The sequence below is a fragment of the Apis mellifera genome, linkage group LG1, assembly GCF_003254395.2.
Source record: "Apis mellifera strain DH4 linkage group LG1, Amel_HAv3.1, whole genome shotgun sequence".
Lineage (NCBI taxonomy): Eukaryota > Metazoa > Arthropoda > Insecta > Hymenoptera > Apidae > Apis > Apis mellifera.
This window is the reverse complement of record NC_037638.1, coordinates 1,814,412-1,839,968: the sequence shown is the minus strand read 5'-3', so window position 1 is coordinate 1,839,968 and position 25,557 is coordinate 1,814,412. Positions and strand designations below refer to the sequence as shown.

Below are 25,557 nucleotides of genomic sequence, written 5' to 3'. Positions count from 1 at the left end.
ATATCTTAAATTATTTTACATATTTATATATTCTTATTTTAATTTCTAACTTATATCGAAATTTCAAACTTAAATTTTAGTTTTATACACTTAAAAAGTATATAAAAAATTGTTCATATATTAGAATTTATGAAATGGTATATTATATAATCTTAATTTTAAATATGTAAATATTAAATTTTTAAAACAATGTATAAAAATGTAAAAAAGAATTTAGCAAGAATCATGAATAATTGAATTGAATAGAATTATTAAAAAGTAAGAGAATAACAGGAAGCATACATATGCATTCTGCGATCTTTAATAATGAATTATAAAATATAAAATTATAAAATAATTTTGAAAGAAGTAGCGCTCCTAGAACGTATGTGTACGCGGCATAATTTCTTTCTACGCATAAAGCATGTGCAACTTAATGTGATCATTGCACGAAGAAAACGTTGATTGGTTCATCGATCTATAAGATGCAAATAATCCACCAATGAGAGTAAAATTGGGGGACAAAACTCAGGTTCCTCTGCAACATGGCTGTCAGTATAAATTTGATGCTTGTAACATGCGTTTCTCTCCGAAAAATTTGACAAGTAGTCTGTCTAGCTGTCGACTTTTTCGAAATATACAGCGTAATGTGATTTTCGGGGAATCAATACAGTGGGAAACGGCTATGCGGGTTAGCTGAAACCTAGCAATTAAATATATTGTATTTTAAAATCAGGTATGCTGAACGACCGTTCATGACTATTTATTTATATGTCCATATTGTGTTTTTTATAATATCTCAAAAAATATCATGTTATGCTTAATTTTCTTAATTAAAACTTATATCATTTTCCTCAATTTTTTCATTATATAGATCTCCAAACTTTGTATCAATTAAAAAACATTCTCGCAGATGTCATCTATCATTTTCTTCATTAATCAAACTGCAACAAACTTTCGCTCTTAAACTTGACAATCGATTTTTTTTATTTAGATCATTTTCTTCTTTTTATTAAATAAATAATAAATAATATACTGTTTATTTTGATATTTCTTGTACTCCATTTTATTTTGCCCAGCTGGTGCATTCCATATATTTTCAATCAAATTTTTGTGATATTTAACAATACTTTATATATATATATATATTTATATTTATTCCTTGTAAATATTAATATTATATATAATAATTTTTAATAATAATCTCTCATTTGTATTTGTAAAAATTATTTATTGTAAAAATTATATATAAATGTGTATATATATATATATATATATATTATTATCTTATTTTGATTTTAGGGATTTATAGCTGTTCATTGATCAACATTACTTATAAACATGACATCAAGGTAAAATATTGATAATTATTTAAAATAAAATATAATATAATAATTATATAAAATAAAATATAAATATGAATGTTTATAATATTTACAATTGTAAAAATAAAATATTTTATTAGTAATAATGAATATAATTTAATAATTAAGAAATATTATTAGTAAGATTTACATATATTTTTGTAAAATAGATTACTATTTATATAACTTTATATGATAATAAAAAGAATTTTATGACAATTATAATGCATTTCTATTAGGCTGGATAGGCTATTCATATTATTAGAAACAGGGACAAATGCAGTAACTAAAAGAGCTGCAGCACAACAGTTAGGAGAAGCACAAAGGTTACATCCTCATGATTTACATCATTTATTAGCAAGAGTTTGTACTCTACTAAAATCTCCACAATGGGATACTAGAGTTTCAGCTGCACAAGCTATACAAGCTATACTTGCTCAAGTCCCTGTTTGGGATCCACTACCTATTAAAAAAGAAACACATACAGGTAATTAATTTTATTTTTGTTTAAATTTTATTTAAATTTATTATATTTTATTTTTAATATTACAACTTTTAATTGGTAGAAGATGGTGGAACAAAAAAATCAAATAATAAATTAAATTTGGAAGATTTTGATATGGAAAAGATTTTAGCACGTAGTTCACATCTTACTGGATCAGAAGGCAGTGAATATGATTTAATTGCTGTTGATGGAGAACAAATGTTACTTCCCAATCAAGAAGAAAAAATTGCTGCTAAGTTAGGTCTTCATCCACAATTAATAGGAGTTGATACATCAGAATTGTTTACAGCTGAAGATCTTACTCCAATAGTATTACCACCTACCTCAAATATACAAACTAAAGTATCTCTGAGTGAAACATTAAAACAATCTGGTGGTCTTAGTAGACGTGAAATGAATAGAGCTAGACGTAAGGTAATATATAATTAATTTCATTGAAATCTTATTATCAAAAATATGATTGTTTAAAATATTTATTATATAGGCACGACAATCGGTTTCGAAACGTTCACGAGAATCGGATGACCATCGTAACAACGAAGATTATCATAATAATTCAAATGCTCAATCTCCCGTTAGTACGGGAGAAACATTAAATAAAAAAATTAAATTAGAGGAAGTAATTTCATCAGAAATTGGCATTAATTATACACAGACTGAATCAACCAATGGAGTACCAGATAGTACTGGTTGTTGGCCAGATACTTTGATAGATTGGCCTTTAGAATCATTTACAGAAAATCTCTGTCAAGATTTATTTAGTCAAAAATGGGAAATAAGGCACGGCGCAGCAACTGCGTTACGAGAACTCATAAAACTTCATGGAAAAAGTATGAAAATATTAATAATTATAAATTACGATAAAAGAGTTATACAATAAAATTAATTAAAATTTAACAGGCGCAGGTAAATCAAGGGATCAAACTATAGAAGAAATGGCAGAAAGTCATTATCAGTGGCTTATTGATGCCGCTCTGCGATTATTATGTGTCTTAGGACTAGATAGATTTGGCGATTTTGTTTCTGATCAAGTAGTTGCACCTGTACGAGAAACGTGTGCCCAAGCACTAGGTTCTCTTTTATTATTAGTGCCAAATAAAAATGATAATGAAAATAAAAATGGAGGAATTATAGGAATACTTTCAGTTATGCTAAAACTTTTAGAACATGATGAATGGGAAGCTAGACATGGTGCATTACTTGCACTTAAATATTTGCTTGCTGTACGAGATGATCTATTAGATGACATTTTACCGAGAATATTTCCAGCTACTATGAAAGGTCTTTCTGATCCAGTTGATGATGTAGGTGCTGCTGCAGCAAGTGCACTCATACCAGTAGCATCTGCTTTACCACGTTTATTAAAACCATCAGAATTGGAAGCAATTGTAATTCGTCTTTGGGAACTTTTACGTGAACAAGATGATCTAGCAGCAGCATGTAATAGTTTTATGGGATTACTTGCTGCTATACTTTCATTACCTTCAGCACGTGCTTGTCTTACACCTCAACCATTATCACAAGTAAAAATCAGAATAATACAATTTGCTATTTTTTATAATGTTTAATTTTTATATTAATTTAATATAGTTTTTATGAATATATTGTAGGTTTTACCACGATTGTGGCCATTTCTTAGTCATTCTAGTTCGAGTGTACGTAAAGCCACTCTACAAACATTACAAACATTAACCGGAGATGACGGTGCTCATAATGAAAATAAAAAAGAACGATGGGGCGAAGGAGGTGGACTTGTTTTGCAAGAAGCTCTTCGTCATGTTTTTCAACGCGTGCTGATAGAACATGTAATTGCCATACAAGATGTAGCTGAACGTGTTTGGGAAAATCTAGTCGTACAAAGTGATCTCGAACTTTTATTACATGCTGCGTGCCCTCTTGTCAGCACTTGGCTCTGTCTTGCTATGCAACCGGAACACGTGCCATTTAATCCGAACTTACTAATGATAATAAGTTCTAGTAAAGCAGCTAAAAGTAATCAAGTTATTGGTATTTGCGATGGACAATCAGATGTTACTAATAATGGAGGAAATAATAATGTCGGCACAAATGTAAAATCCATATCTGAATTAAAAGTTTATATTGGTGGAATTGAAACTGTAGCTCAAAATATAAGAAAATCAAATGTAATTCAGGCTCGTTGTAGAGCTGCACGAATGCTAGGATTGTTATCGCATTACGTAGTACAACCCGCACCAGGTGTTACTTACACACCAGATGTACCTAGTCCTTCACTTTGTTATGCTAAAGTATTACTGGCACATCTTAATTCGCGCTCGGCATTGCAACGCACTGTTGCAGGTTTAACTATGTCGCATTGGGCGACTGTAAATAACATGAAACCTCCTACAATACCAGATATTCTAAGGTATAAAAATAAATCTTCCTATATTACCTTTAGTTAATGTAATATAATAATAATATGTTTTCAAAAGGAAGAGACTATTGGAGTGTTTGAACGAATGCGTATACTATGATGAGATCGCCACATCTTTTACTCGTCTACTACACGACAGTCGTGATTACATTGCTACTCTCAAACATTATAAATTGCCTGTTCCTATCGAAATAGATGCATCGGGAGTAATGACTCTCGATCAAATTGCAAATCTTGCTGGAAAGCCAATTTCAGAACTTTGTGCCATGGGCAATGGGACAAGCTCCGGAGGATCGAGCGGAAATATTAGCGGCTCTTCTAGTACGATTAAGTTGAAGCCAAAGTTGATCGAAAGTTTAGAAGATAGACGAAAAGCATTAGAAATAGGCGCTGCTGATACAGCAGCTCAACAACTTTCGTATAATGTTATGTCAATGGCGGCACTTGCTGGTGCTGCTACGATGTTACATTGTCTTCCTCCGTCCCCGCAACCTTTGAATCCATTGGTAAAACCATTAATGGAATCTATCAAACGTGAAGAAAACGAAGAATTACAAAAGTTAGCTGCAAAGCATTTGTCATATTTAGTTGATCTTTGTGTAGATAGAAAACCTTCTCCTAATGCAAAGGTATAATCAACAAAACAACTGAAATGATTAATATAAATAGCTATTATATTCTTTTAGAATAATTTAGTATAATTTTATATCGTAGATATCGACCAATTTATGTACATTCCTATGTTCGGATATTGAATTTACACCTCGTGTGAATTGTAATACAGACTCAGATCTATTTGATGGAATTCTTACTTTAAGTAATAGACAAAAACATGCTGAAAGAATAGCTTATAATCGAGGCGCCAATAGTGGACTTGGTGGAAGCAGAGGACCGGGTCGACCGCCAACAACTGAAATTCCTTTAGAAGAATTACTTGCTTGTGAAGAACCTGAAGCTAAAGCTGCTAGAACTCGTCGTCGTGGAGCTACTTTAGCACTTACTGCTATAGGTTTGCAATAAAAAATTCTATAATATTCTATAATTCTATAATAAAAGATAAATGTAATATTAACAAATTATGCAAATTTATAATTCATATATTTTTTTATTTTTATAGCTACGCTATTTGGTTCACAATTACCTACACGTTTACCACATCTTTGGGAATTAATTTTACCGAACATATTACGTGAAGAGGATAAAATCGTTAGTCGTGAAAATACTCAAGAAGAAGTAAATCAGTTAATTTTTGGTTTACAAGTTTTAGAAATTATGGCTCCCAGTCTTGATAAAGCTTTACTGCCTCCCGCTTTAGAATGTCTTTCATGTTTGTGTCAATTATTGGCTCATCCTTACAAAGCTGTTAGACATATGGCATCAAGATGTATTGCTGTATTAGCTACATTAGATACTGAAAAGGTATTATTTTTATTTAATATTTTGTTAATTCTTGATTGTTATCATTATATTAAAATTTTATTTCAGATAATGATTCATGTTACGCGCCGAATAATACCACTTTTAGAAGCAACCGGTGGAGAAAAAATATATTCAACAACTGTAGTAGCACCGAGTGAAGTAGATACAGTAAGACAGGGTGGAGCTGAAGCATTAACGTGCCTTGTCGAAAGTTTAGGTGTTAATATTGTTCCATATGCTGTACTCTTTATGGTTCCTTTACTTGGTCGTATGAGTGATCAAAATCAGGCTGTAAGATTAGCTTGTAGTGCTACATTTGCAACACTTGTACAATTATTACCTCTTGATCCTGGTGCAATTGCAGACCCACCAGATTTAGTGTAAGTTTAAATTTTATTAATGAAAGAGAATGAACATAAATTTAATATGCATTCAATAAAAATGATGTATTATGCATTTCTAAAATTTTTTAGAGAAAAGAAAGCACAAGAGCGACGATTCTTAGAACAACTTTTAAATCCACGTAGTATTCCAGATACCGAATTACCGATTTTAGTTGCTGCCGAATTACGTTCTTATCAGAGACAAGGCTTAAATTGGTTAAATTTCTTAAATCGTTATCAACTTCATGGAGTTTTATGTGATGATATGGGTCTTGGAAAAACATTACAAACTCTTTGTATATTAGCCTTAGATCATCATCGCAATCCTCATGCTCCACCAAGTTTAGTAGTTTGTCCACCAACTCTGACTGGTCATTGGGTATATGAAGCAGAAAAGTTTTTCGAAACCAAAGATCTTTCCGTACTACAATATGCTGGCACACCACCCGAACGTGAAAAATTACGTCCAAGAGTTACTTATCACAGACTTGTTGTGGCCAGTTATGATATAGTACGTAAAGATATCGATTACTTTGAAACTCGTCAATGGAATTATTGTGTACTTGACGAAGGTCATGTTATTAAAAATGGAAAAACAAAAAGTGCAAAGGCAACTAAACGATTGCATGCAAATCATAGACTTATACTCTCAGGAACACCAGTACAAAATGACGTTCTTGAACTATGGTCCTTATTCGACTTTTTAATGCCAGGTTTTCTAGGCACTGAAAAACAATTTGCGGCAAAGTACTCACGTCCTATTCTAGCTTGTAGAGAACCAAAAGCTGGTCCAAAAGAACAAGAGGCTGGAGCTCTTGCTATGGAAGCACTTCATAGACAAGTAATTTTTTTTCTTACATACATTTTACTTTTTTTTTTTTTTATTATAATTGAATATATTTATTATTTATATTTACATAGTTACATTACATCTTACATAGATAAATTCTTATAATTTTATATTGTACAGGTTTTGCCATTTTTACTTAGACGAAATAAAGAAGATGTTCTTCAAGATTTACCACCCAAAATTACACAAGATTACTATTGCGATTTATCATCGTTACAACGTATGTTATATGAAGATTTTCGTACTCGACATTCTGCTGCTTTGTTATCTTCTACATCATGTAGTTCGACTGGAAATGATTCACATGGTGGCCATGTTTTTGAAGCTCTACGATATCTACGTAATGTTTGCAATCATCCTAAATTAGTCTTGAATCAACGACATCCATTATATACAACAGTTAGTATAAATGTCTATATCTATTATATCTAGATTTACTTATATATTTTATTTACTTATTTACTTGATAATTTGTTTTTAGGTATGCAATACATTGAAACAACAAAAGAGTACTTTAGCAGAAATAGAACATGGAGCTAAGTTACCTGCATTAAAACAATTATTATTAGATTGTGGCATAGGGCAACCCCAACAACAACAAAGTCGTAATTCTGTATCTGCTGGTGGTACTCCAGATAATCAACCACCGCAACAGCAACAATTAGTGAGCCAGCATCGAGCTCTTATTTTTTGTCAATTAAAAGCGATGTTAGATATTGTAGAAAAAGATCTTCTTCGTATACATCTACCAACAGTTACGTACCTTCGTCTCGATGGAAGTGTACCAGCAGCACAAAGGCATTCCGTAGTAGCACGTTTCAACGCTGATCCATCTATAGATGTGCTTTTGTTAACAACTCAAGTTGGTGGTCTCGGATTAAATTTAACTGGTGCAGATACCGTTATATTTGTAGAGCATGATTGGAATCCCATGAAGGATCTCCAAGCTATGGATCGAGCACATCGAATTGGACAAAAAAAAGTAGTAAATGTATATAGATTAATCACAAGATCAACAGTAGAGGAAAAGATTATGGGACTACAAAAATTCAAACTTCTTACTGCAAATACTGTAATTTCAACAGAAAACGCATCTTTGGAAACAATGGCAACTGATCAGGTAATATATCATTATATTAAATTATATAATTATAGTTATTATAATAATAATTTTTTAATAAATTTTTTATCTTTTAATAAAAATTTATTAAATATAATTTCTCAATATTATTTTTACAGTTTATTTTTTAAGTTTCAAAGAAATATTATATTAAATTTATTTTAATTATATATTAAAAATAAAATATCTTTAATAAATCTAATAATTTTTAAATAATTATAATTACTGAGAATGAGATAATATTAAATATATTTTATAAGATTTCTGAAATATTCTATGATAAAATTGACAAAATTTTCAGTTTATAATAAAATTCATTTAATAATTCATTTAATAATTTTTAGCTACTAGATTTATTTTCATTGGATGATAAAGGAAAAAAACAAGAAGCAAAAGATGATGATGTACCTAAAATTACTGGGGTTCCAGGCATTAGTCGTTCTGTCCTAGAAATTCTTCCTGAATTATGGGAACAACAACAGTATGATGACGAATATGATTTTGACTCTTTTCTGTCTACTTTAAAGGCTGATAACCTGTGAGCTTATGATTTCATACATCAGTATCATCAATGACATAATACTGTAATAACATATTAATACATATTTAAAATTTTATCACTTTGAAAATGAACATATGTAAATCAGACCTGATAGCAAAACAGTGATTCTATTAATTTTGTAGACTGAAAATAACAAATATTCAATGAATGTATAAAAATATAAGATTTAAATTAGTTATAGATATATATATATAAAAAAAAAAGAAACTTAGATAAATAAGTTGGATGATATTGATTAAGTACTAGAAGTTAAGTAAGTTTTGTTTATTTATAATAACTTATAAAAATGTCGATACAATTACAATTCCGTATTTGTACCAAACAACACATGAGTCACATTTATTTATATTATACTAGTCTCTTTTATCACTGTTACTTTATACCACCACACATAACAACGATAAAAATGGCAATATCAATTGTTTTTTTTTCCTCCTGTTCTTATTCTAAATTTTTCTGAATAGAAACCATTCTTCCGAATAAAATGATTTCTGATACAGTAAGTCCCAAGCTATCACAATGTATGTTTCAATGTTATTCACTTCATAGTTTCGATACACAATATGAATCTAAATTTCCAGCAGCAAATATATTGTGAGGATCCAAATGTGCTTTGGCTGCACGATAAAGAGATACTCCCATTTTTCCTACTGCTTCTGAATAAAAATAAGAACGTAATTTTCCTACACCATGATGATGCGATAAAGAACCACCACTTGCAAGAATTTCTTCACGTGCAATGTGTTCGATAGTTTCATATGTTTCTACCGGATTCGAAATATTTTTATAATTAAACGCCATATAAAAGTATACACAACAACCAGCATCATAAGTCTGTGTAACACGACAAGAGATAAGATAATAATCGATTCCACGCGAATAACATTCTCTTATCACTCGTGATTTCACATTTCTACACAATGATAATGTACGACTCCATGAAACAGATGTTTCAAATGATTCAGCCACAATGTAGAAATCAAGACCAAGATCTCGAATATATGCTATAACAAATGTTAGAATATAACCTCGTTCACCATTCGTTTCTCCTGCTGGAATACCATTATGTTGCTTCGCGATATTATAAATTTGTTGTTCTTGTGCCGCCACCTCAGCAACTGTGTCACCTTCGAACAATAAAGTAGCGACGCATATTTGGTCCCATTTAAAACGTTTTATCCTAGTAATATAAACTTCTTTTAATCCTTGTAGAATTAAACCAGGCCAATTAGATTCAGGTCGCAACATTTGACCGAATTGGAATTGTTCATTGTCCATCAATCGTATACTAGCAGGTTGACATCTTGCCTTAGCTACCTGATTCATAAAAATATAAAATAATAATGATAAATTTTATAAGAAATAAAGTTAAATTAGTTTTAAAATATTAAATGTTTATAATAATCAAATTTTTTAATTTTTTAAATAATTAAGAATTTTTATTAAACTTTTTATTAAAAAGTAATCACAATAGAATCATCAAAAACACATTTATATGTTAAATATTACAATAAATAAATATTAAGTAAACATTTACCTGACGCAACGCTGATACACCGGCTTGAAAATGTGGAAAAACTATGCTACCATATTTGATTACTTTTGGCAATGATCTGACTTTTATCACCACTTCTGTAATGATGCCCAAAGTTCCTTCGCTACCAAGAATCATATGGTCAAAATCAGGACCACAAGAAGCTCTTGGTACTAATATACCTCTTTCTAGTGTTATTTCTGGATCTTCCGTTCTACCGGTGACCATTCGCACTCGTACAACTAGGTCTTCAATGTTCCCATATCGATTCTTTTTCATACCACTTGCCCTCGTCGCAACCCATCCACCTAAACTGTTCTTTCAAAAAATATAATCGATCATATGGCTAATATCCTTGTAATTGCATAAATAATATATAATATTTGACTATTTTATATATATATAGGATTGTATTAATGAAACACTTATCATTTTACTATAATGTAATGTTTAGTTTTTTAAGTGAAAATAAAATGCGAAGTATTTTTATCTATTTCTAAAGAAAATATTATTTATTTTTATCATTTGATAGTTTTATAATATTTAATATCATCGACACCTTCATTTATTCGCACCTTTCTATTTTATGCAACTAAATAAAAAACTTATTTTTTAATATTTACTAAAATTTTGATTTATTTTTTACATAAAAATGAAAGAAAGAAGAAAAATAAATTTTTTTTTCATTATAATAGAATATCGCATACCTAGAAAATTCGTAGGAATCAGGTTCGTGACCAGAAGTTAAACCATGTAATCGAAGTTGTTTCTCAAGGTCTTGACCGATAATACCAGCTTCACAACAGGCAATTAAATTTTCCCTGTCTATCCATAATATGCTATTCATTTGTGATGTATCCAGAGATATTATTGTTCGTCGTTCATTTACCGGACAAGAAGAAGCACCGCTTACACTTGTTCCACCGCCAAATGGAATACAGACCAATCCGTATTGAGCACACAATTTAATTATTTTTACGACGTCATCATGGCATTCTAGAAATGCAAATATATATACATATATATATTCTCGAAAAATCAAATTTTAATCAATTAATTTTTATATCTGTGAATAGATTAACATTAATTAGGTATTTATTTTGTCGTAAATTGATTATTTTTAAAAATAAATCGTATCAATTTTGAAACATTTAAATAATTTTTTATCGTGAATTAGTAGAATGTATATATTTTTAATCATACATAATGCAAATAATAGTATTAAATATTACTCAAATAGTAAAAATTCATTATAATTCATTGAATAAATTTACATAAAAAAAATTATCACATTGAACATTTTTAAAACGTAAAAACAAAAAAAAAATTGAAAAATACATAATTAATTACTTCCTAGTTACGTGAAAAATAATTTTTTGCAAATAATAAATGAAATTTATATTTTTATATAAAATAATGTAACAAACATGCTACTTTAATTTAATTTTTAATTTTTTTTTTTTTTTGTAAACTTATTAGTAGATTATTACTTTTAAGATATGTTATCCTAATTTGATATGTTATCATAATTTGCTTTTTACGATGATTATAAATATTTATTTTTCACGCGAAAAAAATTTCTATTTGAAGAAAAAATAATATTAAATTATAATAAATATAATAAGTAATTATATTTTTTTACATTAGATATAATATATATATTTAAATATATATTATATAATATATATATATTTAAATATTTGTATATAAATAAGTTTGAAATTATATTTGATTGAAAATACAGGAAATTAATTTAAATATGTATGTAAATATGGTAAATGGTATACATATAAATTATGTGATTAAAATTTAATATTATGTCATTAGAATTTAATATTCATTATAAGAATTATTAATATATTATAATCATTTCAATTAATATTATTATAAAATATAAAATAACAACAAAGAAATATCATAAAATATTTATATATATATATAAAAAAATATCCTATCAATTTTAAAATTTTTCTTTTAAAATATTTGATTATTTCAAATAATAATGTTATTTAAAAATATAAAGAAATACATAATATAAATGTATAAAAAATATATAAATAGTAATGTTATACAAAGTGTAAAGTAATATAACAATTTTTTTTATAGCATAAAAATAATTTACGTAATAAAAGTCAATTTTATTTATTTAAATGAAATAACTATGCTTTTACAATTTTCATAGGATAATAAATCTCGACTATAAAAATATTAAAGTAACAATTTTTTTTTATAGCATAAAAATAATTTACATAATAAAAGTCAATTTTATTTATTTAAATGAAATAACTATGCTTTTACAATTTTCATAGGATAGTAAATCTCGACTATAAAAATATTAAAGTATATCCTAAAATTTGTTGTTTTATTTAACATTTTTCTCAATCTTGTGAATTTCATTATAAAATATATTCAAAATAAATCATAAATCGATGAAATGTATTAATTTTTATTGCATTTTTGTTTTATCATATTAAAAATCTATTTCATCAATACTTCAATAGATTAAAATGGAAGAAAAAATTAGGCAAATATTATGTAGAAAACATTTTTTAATTTATTAGAAAAGTTTTTAAATTTTTCTATTTTCTTCAAAATTAATTTAAATTATAATGTACTTTTAATAAAGTTTTTTACTTTTATTATACATGTTCTCAAATTAAAAAATTATAATTAATCTTACGTTTCTTGAATAATTCTATTATTTACCCAACAATATTATTGCAATTATATTGCAATTATTTAAATTTAATAAAAATCTAGAAAAGACTTGAAAATCATTTTTACATTAATTCATTTAAACATTATTAGACGCGAATGATTGTGTTAAGATTGTGTGCATCTATGAATACTTATTACCAAGACATTGATTTTTCAACGGCATAATGACATCCTTTAGACAAGCAATTGTGGCTTCTTTTCATAACGAATATTAAGTATGTATTGTATGTAATTTTTTTTTCTTTTTTTATTTTTTTATTTCGATGCTTTTAAGCTAAATAAATCAACTAAAACTAGAATTATATAAAAATAAATCATTTATTAATAAGAATAGTAAATTTTTTATTATTTTAAATAAAATATAATTTTCTAATTCAATAAAAAAAAAATTTTTATACAAGATAACAAAAACGTAATTTTATATAAAAATGATGTAAATGATGTACAATGTATAATAATTAAAAAAATATATTTGAAACGAAAGATTATATAAACATTTTCATTATATTATTTGCATTTAATATTAATATTACTTATTCGTGTTTAAATTATCAATTCATATTATAAATAGAAACGTATTTTACATTTTACATTGGCTGTTACAAAGTTAATAATATAAGTCAAGGTTTGAGAACTTATCTAGTTTCCAGATATTTAAATAATGATATTGTAAATAACTATAGATATTAAAATATGCACCTGATATTTTTAAAATTTTAAATGAATAACTTTTTAAATCGAATTTAAAAAAAAATTTCTTATTGATAAATTTTAACTGATACTAAAACTATATGTAAAAATAATTACAAACTATTACATGTTTATTATTATTTTGTAATTTTATAAAAATTAAGACATGTTTTATTTTCTCTTAATTATTAATTAAATACATGTTGCACAAAATAGAATTAGTAAATATACATCATTCTTAAAAGAAACAAAATAAGAAAATAAAAAATATTTAATATTAAAGCAAAAGATATTTTAAGTTTTTTCCACAAAAATTTATCAACATATCTACAATTCTAAAAATAAAAAAAAAATGATATATATAAATTAAAAAAGTTATAATAATTATAACAAGAATGTAAAATAATAATGGATTTTTTGTTGATATCATAGAAAAGTATACCACCAAGATGGAAATAAACTAAGAATAGAATGTAGGTTTACAAGTTTTATTTCAAAATATTGAAATAACATTGCTTGAATTCCATCTATGGAAAATTGAATTTAATTTTTCTAATTAAATTGAAATTAATTTCCTTTAATTTCACAAAATTTTTTCTCTCCATCCATCTACTGACACGTATTAATTTGTCTTTTCTTATTTCTTCATATTGCATTTAAAAATATAAAAGAATCGCTTCAAGATGATAAGGCAAACAAACGAATAACAAAGATTAATTGTAAATTACTCACTCGGCCAGAGTACAACATCCGGTATTCGATCAAGCGATCCATGCTTGAGGAGATATATTTCCCGAAGTGTGTGCCCGTGCGCCCTGATCAATCGATCGATACCTTTTAAGGAATATTCAATTTTTAGTTCTTCAATTGCTTCCAATTGTTCCGGCGAAATGTTCGACTCTGGTAGATTTGTTGGTATAGATTGTGATTCCCGTTTCTCGGACAAATCTATACCGAATGTTGTTTGTACCCATTTTGTAAAATATGGAAGTTTCGTGTTACCAATGGGATATCTGTAAATATTTTTACTTGTTACTGATATAATAAAACTGTAAATGATATTAAACAATAATATATTATTAAATAATATTTAACAGTAATAAATTTTTTAAAACAAAAGATTTAATCTAATAATTACAAAGAAATTTTATTTTTAAATTTCATAATTATTTTTTTATCTGTAAATAATATTAAACAATAATATATTATTAAATAATATTTAACAATAATAAAACTTTTTAAATCAAAAGATTTAATCTAATAATTACAAAGAAATTTTATTTTTTAAATTTCATAATTATTTTTTTATCTGTAAATATTCTTACTTGTTACTGATATAATAAAACTGTAAATAATATTAAACAATAATATATTATTAAATGATATTTAACGATAATAAAATTTTTTAAATCAAAAGATTTAATCTAATAATTACAAAGAAATTTTATTTTTTAAATTTCATAATTATTTCTTTCGTAATTGTTAATTCATGTAACAAATGTAAATTTTAAAAAGAAAATTTTTATCATATTAAAATATTATGCATGGATTTGTTTAAGTATATCTTATCAAACTTATTTTTCATGAATATAATATTTTCATATATATTATTAATCAATTATTACAATTATTTTATAATTATATTACAATTATTGAAAGGATATTGATCATAATATGTCTTTCCGGTTTTTAATTTTAACGTTAAATTTTTTCTGTCTTCAGACTTCAACTTTTTTAGTTTTTTATATATTCATTTTTCTAAAAAATTATTAATTCTTTCATTCATTCAAAAATATTAATATTAACATATATTAACATATATTAATATATATTACTTTTTTATGTCAAAATGATATAAAAAATTAAAAGAAGAAATAAAACATGAATGTTTATCACGTTTTTAAATTAAGATCATTAATAATTAAAAGAAAATAATATGAATTTTTTAACATGTATGCATATATTATCATGCCAATAAATTAATTGATAATCGTTATATCGTAGTTATATGAGTATCAAAAAGATGACTTATCCTTTTTTTTTTTTTAACGTAACATTATACTTTATCATTTTGCATTACATCATAATATTACATTTTACTGATCATAATTTGCGTATAAGCGATCACAGTTCTGTCTTCGAACAGCGCCAAGAGCAAAATAGATAGCTATCTAGAAACTAGTAGAATGGGAATTTAAAATTTTAGATCCTATTTGGTCAAACTGTATATATATATATATATATATATATATATATATTTATTGCCTGTTGCCTTGCTGCTTGCTGCACAGTATTTATGTAAAGTATATAATTCTATTAATGTTAAAAAGAAAAATGTAATGTTATTATTTAAACATTGATAAAGAATCAGTTTTATTTTTTATTTTAATTAATAAGAAATTAAAATCATTCAAGATTTTCATGGCTAAAAAAGGGTCTTTAGAATTGATATACCATATAGCATTTATCCAGGATTTATAAATTTTAATAAAAATATTAATATTCCATTCGATTATTTTTAGTAATATGATTCTTTTTTACAATTATTTTTCACATCTTATTTTTTTGACATTTATGTAATCTCGATTTAAATAACAAGAAAATCTAATATTCCTTTGAATATTAATTGTAAAATATAGCAATTAAATAAAATATAATAGCAATCAAATAAAATATAATAATTACATTAAATTAAATATATATTAAAATCGATATTCGAATATATTTTTAATAATAATAAATAGAATAATTATATATGATTTAAAAAATACTCATGAAAATTTTTTATTTTAATAATATTTTAGTTAAATTTAAATATATATATATTTATGAATATATTTACATATACATGGATTAATTAAAGTACATTTACAATTTAAATTATAAGAAAAATGATTTTTTTATTATCATTTTGAATTAGAAATTTTCTTGAATATATAAAACAAAGTACAATGTTCAATGTAAAATAAAGAATAAAATACAATGCGAAAAAGAATATTGAAAAATTATTTTAGACTTTGCTTGTTCTACGTTTGTTAAGCTTAGAATCAATTTACTGAATAGAAAATGGCAGGTACATATATTTAATCATATTTTTAAGATCAAAGCAAATAAAAGTGAAGAAAATGGGATTTCTTGGATAATATGATATAATATAGCATATATGTAATTTATATATGTATGTGTATATGTATTATATATATATATATATATATATATATATGTGTATGAAACTTAGGTTAGATTAGATTAATGTATACAATGTATATAATAGATTAATGTATAATGTATATACTATATAATGTATATATATAATGTATTTATATTATTATTAGTAATAGTACATTATATGCATGTCTATTCGAAGGAATGTCTTGATGTAATATATACAGTATATACAGTATAATCTTTTAACAATTAATATTGATTGAATTCACATGAATAATTTTTCAGCTTATATATAAATCAATATTGAATAAAATAAATTAAAATAAAATATAAATATAAACATAATTTTTTCCAAAAAATTGCTTTCAATCATTAATATAATAGAATATGTGATATATTATTATTCATCCATACCATTATATTGTGAAATATCGATATTTTTTTATTTGAGAATACCGAAAGAACAAAAGACGATATTATGATTGAGAATATCGAGTTATATCGAGGATATTACGATGGATATTATGATGTAGATTGTTGACTTTGTAGCGTAAATGAGATGGTATAGTATTGAAGAATATCGTAGATGCATATATGCATTGAATGAAAGAAATAAAGAAATAGGAAGAGATATTCTTTTAAAAATGTTTTTTTAAAAAGATAAATAATAGAATAAATACAAGAGGTAGAGTTTTAGAGACAGAATGTATAACAATATATTAATACATTGTAATATTGCATATAATGTAAAATATATTTTAATATAAAGTATAATTGTATAAAAAAAAATGTAGCAAAAAAAAAAATAAATAAATAAAAAGAAATTACGTACAAAGAAATTTCATAATTATATATAGAGATGAATAAACAATCAATTGCAATGTAGATAAAAATATTACAATAAATATCAAATTCAAATAAAAATATATTTCTAATTTTATTTATTGTTAATAATAGTTATGTTAATTTAAATTTAACTTTTAATAAATAAATAAATTTTTGTAGCAGAAATTCCAGATATATCAGTATTAAATATCAGTATATAAAAATTCTGATCTTATTTGGTGCAATCAATAAAAAATTGGCTTTAGAAAATAACTTAAGAATATATTATGATAATATATGACATAGATAAATATATATAAATATACATTAGATTCTATTGATGAAAAATATGAATAATAAATATTTTTTTTTTATATTAATAATTTATTTATTACAAAGTTCAAGTTATGTCATTATTATAATGAATGAGAGTAATAGTAGTTAGTTTTAATATAAAATATTGTAAATGAACAAAAAAAAGAAAATTTAATGATTAAATGATTCTAAAAATTAAAATAAACATAAAATTATACAAAAATTAAAACTTATTTTTCAAATTATAAGCAATTTAATTTTCATTTTATCATTGCCTCTTCATCAAAAATATTAAATTATTTATAAGCTTTAAGTTTTAAGAGGATATTATAGTTTGTATAAATTTTTATTCATTTTAATATATCGAATTATTCCTTTATTTTGGTTTAACATGATTCTAATACTTATAATAATACTTATTTTTAAAATTTCTAAATTTAATTTAAAAAAAAAAATAATAATTATAATTATTTCTTAGAATTATGAATTTGAATTTTATAGGATTAAATTGACAAAAATACGAATTCTCATAAATCCACATTAATTAAAATAGCGCAATAGACTCTAATATTATAATTTTTTTTATTAATTTATTTATATATAAATTTTTTATCGTGTTATACAATGAATTCTATTGACATCAAATCAAAAATGAAGAGACCAAGAGGCTAAAAAATTTAAATTCAGAATTATTAGGGATTTGAATTATCTTCAAAATTTCAGCAAAATTTGAACTATCTTCATTTTTAATTATAGAATACTTACTAATAATTTTATTAGTACATAAATTAATTTAATAATATATAATAAATAAATTAATTCTAATGAGCAATAATAATCAATTGCATATCAATAAACATATATATTTCAAATATGATAATTTAAATCTTTTAATGGGTTTGATTTATTATTCCAGTTTTTAAAAACATCTAAAAAGATTTTAAGAATTTAAAATGTTTATTAAAATTTTTAGTTTAATTTAAAAATGATCATTAAATGAAATATTTAAAATTTTTTTTCAATAGAAATAAAAACTCGTTTCGGAAATATTTAATAATTTTTCCTCGATCCTCGATCTAGACTTATTACTTACAAAAAGTTAAGGATTAATAGCAAAATTAATTAAACATAAAAATGCTAAAAACTAATTCTGGCGCAAATTCAATATTAAATGCTTTAGCAAATACTTTCATATTCAGCTAGGTATATTTTTAAGTAAATTAAAAATAAAATAGTTCATTTAAATTTATGATAATGATTGTAATTTATTATTTTTAATTGAATTCTATTTATCTTAATCGGTTTATAAACTTAATTTTTATGTTTTAAATTATAATCATATATTTAACTATAATTTATATTTATTTAAATAATATAAATCCTTGTAAAAAATTACAAATCATTACATTTTAATAAATAAATTAAATTATTTTAAAAAAGAAAAAAAACAATTTAACAAATGATTATTTTATAATTAGATAATCGAAAAAATATTTGTTATATACATTATATATATATATATATATTTATATTTATATTTATATATATGATTAATAATATAATATAGTAATATAATAATATATATATATTATTATAATAATTAAATTAAAACAAAAAATAAATAATATTTTATTAAATATAATTTTTTTAATTTATATAATATTTAATATTAATAAGTATTATTTAAATTTATATATGAAAGTATGAAGTTATATTTTAATATTAAATTTGAGAGGGAATAGAAATAAATAATACATAATGTACATAAACGTTATTTGATATGCAATAAAAATCTGTAAATATGAATCTGCAAATAGTAGTTGGACTTTAATCTATCTTTAACTGATGAGAAATTATAAGAAAATTAAATGTGCTATATACTTTTTTATGTTTTTATATTATTTCTAATTTTATATGTACTCTTCAAATTTCTTATTAATTAAATTAATAATAAGAAAAAAAATAAAAATTTATTTTTTAATTAATTATTAAAATCATATATGAATAATATAAAATATATACATTATATACATAAATGAAAAAATATAAAATCTGAAAATATGATAGTATCAATATCAATGTAAATATAAATAAAAAAAATAATATTAATATTAATATAAAAAACGATATCAACTTTCATTTTTTTACAAAAAGTTTTTTAATAAAAAAGAAATAATTTAATTTTAATTTTAATTTTAATGTGACAACAGATAAAATACATATATATAATATATATATATTTATATTATATTATTATAGTATTTTTTCCAATTTTGTATATCATTAATGTTTTTCATATTATATAACTTCTTTTTTAATTACAATAAAATATCCATATAATAAATATATAATTTATTCTAAAATTTTATTTATTATAACATTAACTCATTATAACATATAAAAATAAATAAATTTATTTAAATTTTTTTATTAAATTTATTTAAAATTTATTTATTTTTCCATAATATAAAATATTTAATCAAAATATAGACATATAAAACATTTATCACATATTAATATTAAAATCTCCTAAATTATATCGATCAAAAATAAATATATAAATATTTATAAAACTTACCTATTACCAGTAAATTCAATAACATTATTTTCGGTCACACGAAATTCAGAATCCTTATATCCCCATCCATTCCATTTTAGTATTTTTTGTCTTTAAAAATTCAAAACAATATGATTATTTAATATATATTCTCATTTAGAATTAAATTATTTAAAAAAAAATGAAAGAGTGTGCGAAGAAAGATTTGTAACACTCTTAGCGCGCGCGTTTTTTGCACCACGTGACTGATCGAGCAACCAATCGGTAGAAACAGCATTAGTCTCTAGATAGCAAGTACCCGGTAAATAGATTTTGTTGGAAAAATACTATCTAATAACAAAAATAATAAAAGAAGTTAACCATTCCGACATTTTCGTTATTTGTTGCAAAAATAAATTATGATATTTGAGCATGAAATCATAATTGTCATCAAATGACAAATTTTATCGATCGATTTCTTTCTCTTTCATGCTCGAATACGAAGGGTGCTTTATATTCGCAACATCTGTCGATGAGTCACCTAATACTCAAGGCGTGGCAGTAACTAATTTATTAAGATAGTGACTCTTATGTGACAATTTATTACAATATTGTTTCTAGAGCGCACGCCGGAATTTATATGAACTGACACAAACTAGAAATTGCCGGTACAAACTGACCTTTCTTTTGGAACAATACTCTCGAAACGGATGGGTCCATTTAAATTCTTCACATTTTCGTTTGTTTCATTTTTCTGATTAGTCGTCATATCTTATTGACTGCTCCACGAAGGGCCTAACCTTTCGATCCGCACAACACGACCAGAAAACCGTAGATGCTTGAGCGCGCGCTCTTCGCGGCACTGTGTTAAGTATTGACACGCGCACCGGCAAACCAAATTTAAATCAATAGAGCCCCCGCCTTATGACTACCCACCTACCGACTGATCTCGTGAAAAGAACCAATCACTTACACTCGATGCATTCTTCGCAAAAATAACGAACAATTTCCACTTAGCAGTAAATCAACACACTACATTCAACATGTTTTCTGATGTTACATCTTACTAGATGAGGGATTCTTTTCATGAAAATGATTTCTTACACATGCGCAATTAGGTATTCTATATAAAGAATTCATAGTTAGTCTTATATTTGTCATATTACTCATTTATAATAAAAATAATTATCAAAAATATAATCAAACTATGTAATAATGATATTTTAAATATTATAGAATATTTATGAATTTTTTATTTCAATAATATAAGAAAAATATTAATGTAATTAAATTATAACCTAAATATAGTAATACAATGTTAGTTGATCTAGATATTAACTTGATTCACTTAATTTATTTATTTTAATAAATTTTTTTGAATGAAAAATACTTTTATTTTTATTTCAAATAAAAATATATTTTTTCTTTTTTCTTAATTATTTTTCAACTTAAATAAAAATAAGAGTTATATTTTTATGAATTGTCATAACTTTAAAAAAAATTTTCTTATATAATTCAACAGTCTTATAAATATAAATGTACACATTTGCATTTATTTTTATAGTTTAAAATTTTAATATTATATTTGATAAAACTTTTTTATAATAATATATTTTATGATAAAAAATTATATAAATATCAATCAAATATAACAGAAGCACATGGTAAGTTTTGTTTTGAAAATATTATTTTATATTATTTTATATTTATATTTAACTTTTTATTTTTGATCAAAAAATATCATTTTTTACAAGTTAAGAAATTCCATACATTTCTTTTAAACACATCTTATTTTTTTATAAATAAAATAAATTAAATTAAAGTAGTATTATATGTATAATTTAAGATTTATATTAACACTTAACATTATTATACGATCATTTTTTCAAATAATGAGTAAAATAATAGAATTTAAAGAATTTCTTTTTTTTAAATAATTTATATTAATATACATTGTACCATTTATATTATTTTATATAGGAAAACTAAAAAACTATATGAAGTAATTATAGGTTATCAACATAACCTATAAATAAAATACTTACGTATATACGGCGCTAGATACAAAAATGCAACCAAAATTACTTAATGTAAATAAAATGCCCAGTCAACCAAAAAAACGTAGAAAAATTAATCTTGTATTTGATGAGAATAAAAGACGGTAATTTTTACTTTTTATTAGTTTTTCATTAATCTTATTTATGAATTAAAATGTATAAATGATGTGTTTATCTTATATTTTTATAATAGAGAATTTCTGAAAGGATTTCGTAAAAGAAAATTACAAAGACAACAAAAAGCTAAAGAAGAATTGCAACAACAATTAAAAGAAGAAAGAAAAAGAATTAAACATGAGGAAAGTATACATACGTGTAAATTTTGATTTTCATGCAATAATAAATTATTTTTACAGACACGAGAACGTTACAAAAAGTTATTGTCAAATCGTGATATTCCTGAAATTCAACAATTATTGTCTCAGCAAGAATATGAAACAGAAGGACATACTGTTAGTATACTAGAATTAAATATTGATGATTTAGCAGAAAAAAATGCATTAATTGGTGAAAATAAAGGTACTAATAATTCAGAAAGGGATAGGGGAATAGAAACTGACAAAAATTCTGAAAATGATGAAGAAATTGTAGGAATGTCTATAAAGGAAAAAGAACAAATTAAAAGTTCAAAAGAAAATATAAAAAATAAACAAATTGACAATAGAAAAGATTTAAAGAAAGCAATAAAAAAAGCTGCATTAAAACAAGTGAAAAAAAGTAAAGCATTTCAAAAAAAACAAAAATTAGAACGTCAGAAAAATAAAAAAGAAAGTATGAGAAAACGTAGAAGAATTGAGAAAGCTCAAAAACGTATTGGAAAACCAAAAAAAAAATTAAATTGTTAGGTTTTTCAAAATTTTCTTTTTAAATATTATTAATAGCATGTAATAAACAGTTTTATAGTATGTATTATATCTTTTCTTTCATACCATTTTTTGTATTTTTTGTAAATGGACATATATCTTTATTTAGGCATTCATCACACTTAGGAAATCTTGGTAAACAAATTTCTTGACCAAATCCAACAAGTAAATAGTTTATTTCACTCCAAAGGTTTCTTGGAAGCCATTCTTCTACTGCAATTCTTGTATCTTCTGGTGTTTTAGTTGGTTTTTTTACCCACCCTAATCTATTACAAATACGATGTACATGTGTATCCACTCCAATACCAGAAACCTCACCCCATGCTATTTGCATACATATATGAGCCATTTTTGGTCCCACTCCTGATAACTGACATAATTCCTTTAATGTTTTAGGAATATCACTATCATATTTATCAATTAAAATAGTTGTTGTTTTTTTAATATATTCTACTTTTCTCTGAAAAATAAAATTTCATTGAATACATAAGATAATGTTTAAATAATCCTTTTTTATAAAAATCAATTAAAAATTTTTCCATAATATCATAAAATTCCATATTTATCTTAATATTTATATTATATAATATATCTTATATAATTAGATTTTAATTCTAAACTAATTTTTAAATTAATTATTAAGATATAAATTGTACACACCTTCCAAAATCCAACTGGATATATAAGTTTTCCAAGAGTATCATCAGGAGTACCTGCTATTATTTCTGGAGTACAACCATAAGTAATCAATCTCTGCATAGCTGCATGAGTTACTTGATCTTTAGTTTGACTACTAAGCATCAATGCAATTAATGATTGATATCTAGCAACTTTAGCAGTAGCTTTAGGATCAGTACATTTGTGACAACCCATTTCATCTACAGGTGCTGTTTTATATTTCCGCATTTCCTTAATATTTTCTACAATAGTTTCCCAATTTGATGGTTCCCATTTATTTATTACATTTATATCTTCTTTTATAGTATCCTCTTGTAAATTTTCAATTTTATTGATTTTTGAATCAGTTATATTTTCCATTTCTTCATATTTAATTTTTACTGGAGTACGTTTTTTTTTTTCAATTTTTTTTACAACTTTATCGTTAAAATATTTTGATGTTGTTGTCGATATATCTTTATTGTGATCTTTATTTTCTGATCGTAAAGATCTTGATGTTATAAGTGCATCATTTAGCTTTAATTTTTTACTCATTTTATAAAAATTATTATATAATGTTGTATAAATTAAAATTCTAAATAAAATAAAAATTATATCATGTCGATAATCAATAATATAATTCGAAGATAACATAACCTTTTATGCTTAATAATAAACTTATCTACACACTATGTGCATGCGCAGAAATATAAATATTGTAATATGGTATATTATAAGAGCTTTAAAGATTTCAAATATTGAAATGAACACAAAAATTAGTATAAAAATATGGATTAACACTTACTTTTTAAATTATAAATAACTTATAAGTTATAATATATAATGTTATAGATTAACTATGTAATTTTTATTTCATCATTATTAAATAATTTTATTTAAATATTAATTTCGATAAATTAAATAATTTGATTAAATTAAAATTATTATATTTTAAATAAAAATATTTAAATTTGTTATATTTTTAGAAATCCGTACACGGAAAAAGTGGAATAAAAAAGTTTATATTAATACAATTTTTTAATCGTTTATTTTTCTCATGTAATAAGAATAGTTACATAAATGAATAAATCATTAATCAAAATAGTACGGATTTCACGTAAATCATTGAAATAATTATTAATTTATATTCATTCTATGATAGCATTGAATCCAGAGAAAAATTAAGATTTGTTTAATTTCTATATTTTAAATATTCATAAGATTTTTAATAAATAAAATATTCATAATAAAAAAATTAAATTTATATATTATTATAATATTATATTATTATTCATTAATAATTATACTTCTAATACACAAAAAAATTGTTCTTTTGTCTTAAATGTAATTTTAATAATAAATAAAGTTATGTATAAATAAAAATTGTATATTATTTAAAAATATTTCAATAATTATATTTTTAATTTTATAATTATATTTAAAATTTGTACCTGATAATCAGAATATCTTAACCACAGATTATCTTATATGTATATACATAATATTACCCAGTCTATTGATATACCAAAAATTAGTAAAACAGAGTCCAAAATTTTATCAAAGTTTTAAAATATTTATAAAAATGTATTTTTATTGTAATATATGTATATAGAATAT

The 25,557-nt window shown here is 23.8% G+C and overlaps 4 protein-coding genes across 6 annotated transcripts; 2 read left to right on the top strand and 2 right to left on the bottom strand.

The window, feature by feature from the left end:
- The first annotated feature begins 522 nt into the window (after window positions 1-522).
- On the top strand, window positions 523-8,902 carry LOC725306 (TATA-binding protein-associated factor 172). Of its 2 annotated transcripts, none has more exons than XM_006558584.3 (15): window positions 523-715; window positions 1,282-1,331; window positions 1,583-1,830; window positions 1,913-2,262; window positions 2,333-2,678; window positions 2,749-3,371; window positions 3,459-4,234; window positions 4,302-4,872; window positions 4,958-5,252; window positions 5,361-5,662; window positions 5,729-6,042; window positions 6,136-6,886; window positions 7,016-7,294; window positions 7,377-8,015; window positions 8,360-8,902. In XM_006558584.3, the coding sequence occupies exons 2-15, from the start codon at window positions 1,321-1,323 to the stop codon at window positions 8,555-8,557; spliced, it is 5,703 nt and encodes a 1,900-aa protein (XP_006558647.1). In that variant the 5' UTR covers window positions 523-715; window positions 1,282-1,320; the 3' UTR covers window positions 8,558-8,902. The 2 variants fall into 2 exon arrangements, with proteins under 2 accessions (XP_006558647.1, XP_006558646.1); XM_006558583.3 differs by having other exon boundaries at window positions 1,910-2,262.
- LOC725343 (alkyldihydroxyacetonephosphate synthase) lies at window positions 8,827-21,388 on the bottom strand. The gene is made up of 6 exons (XM_026446194.1): window positions 21,044-21,388; window positions 20,406-20,495; window positions 14,252-14,532; window positions 10,819-11,107; window positions 10,115-10,424; window positions 8,827-9,894 (listed from the first exon to the last, which is right to left on the bottom strand). The coding sequence occupies exons 1-6, from the start codon at window positions 21,130-21,132 to the stop codon at window positions 9,121-9,123; spliced, it is 1,833 nt and encodes a 610-aa protein (XP_026301979.1). The 5' UTR covers window positions 21,133-21,388; the 3' UTR covers window positions 8,827-9,120.
- LOC724372 (nucleolar protein 12) lies at window positions 21,389-23,325 on the top strand. Of its 2 annotated transcripts, none has more exons than XM_006558582.3 (4): window positions 21,389-21,481; window positions 22,344-22,524; window positions 22,614-22,719; window positions 22,777-23,325. In XM_006558582.3, exons 2-4 carry the CDS (start codon window positions 22,433-22,435, stop codon window positions 23,263-23,265), a joined length of 687 nt encoding a protein of 228 aa, XP_006558645.1. In that variant the 5' UTR covers window positions 21,389-21,481; window positions 22,344-22,432; the 3' UTR covers window positions 23,266-23,325. The 2 variants fall into 2 exon arrangements, with proteins under 2 accessions (XP_006558645.1, XP_006558644.1); XM_006558581.3 differs by lacking the exon at window positions 21,389-21,481 and adding an exon at window positions 21,969-22,027.
- LOC551204 (endonuclease III-like protein 1) lies at window positions 22,986-24,626 on the bottom strand. The gene is made up of 2 exons (XM_623599.6): window positions 23,944-24,626; window positions 22,986-23,743 (listed from the first exon to the last, which is right to left on the bottom strand). Exons 1-2 carry the CDS (start codon window positions 24,592-24,594, stop codon window positions 23,330-23,332), a joined length of 1,065 nt encoding a protein of 354 aa, XP_623602.3. The 5' UTR covers window positions 24,595-24,626; the 3' UTR covers window positions 22,986-23,329.
- Between the last annotated feature and the right edge of the window lie 931 nt (window positions 24,627-25,557).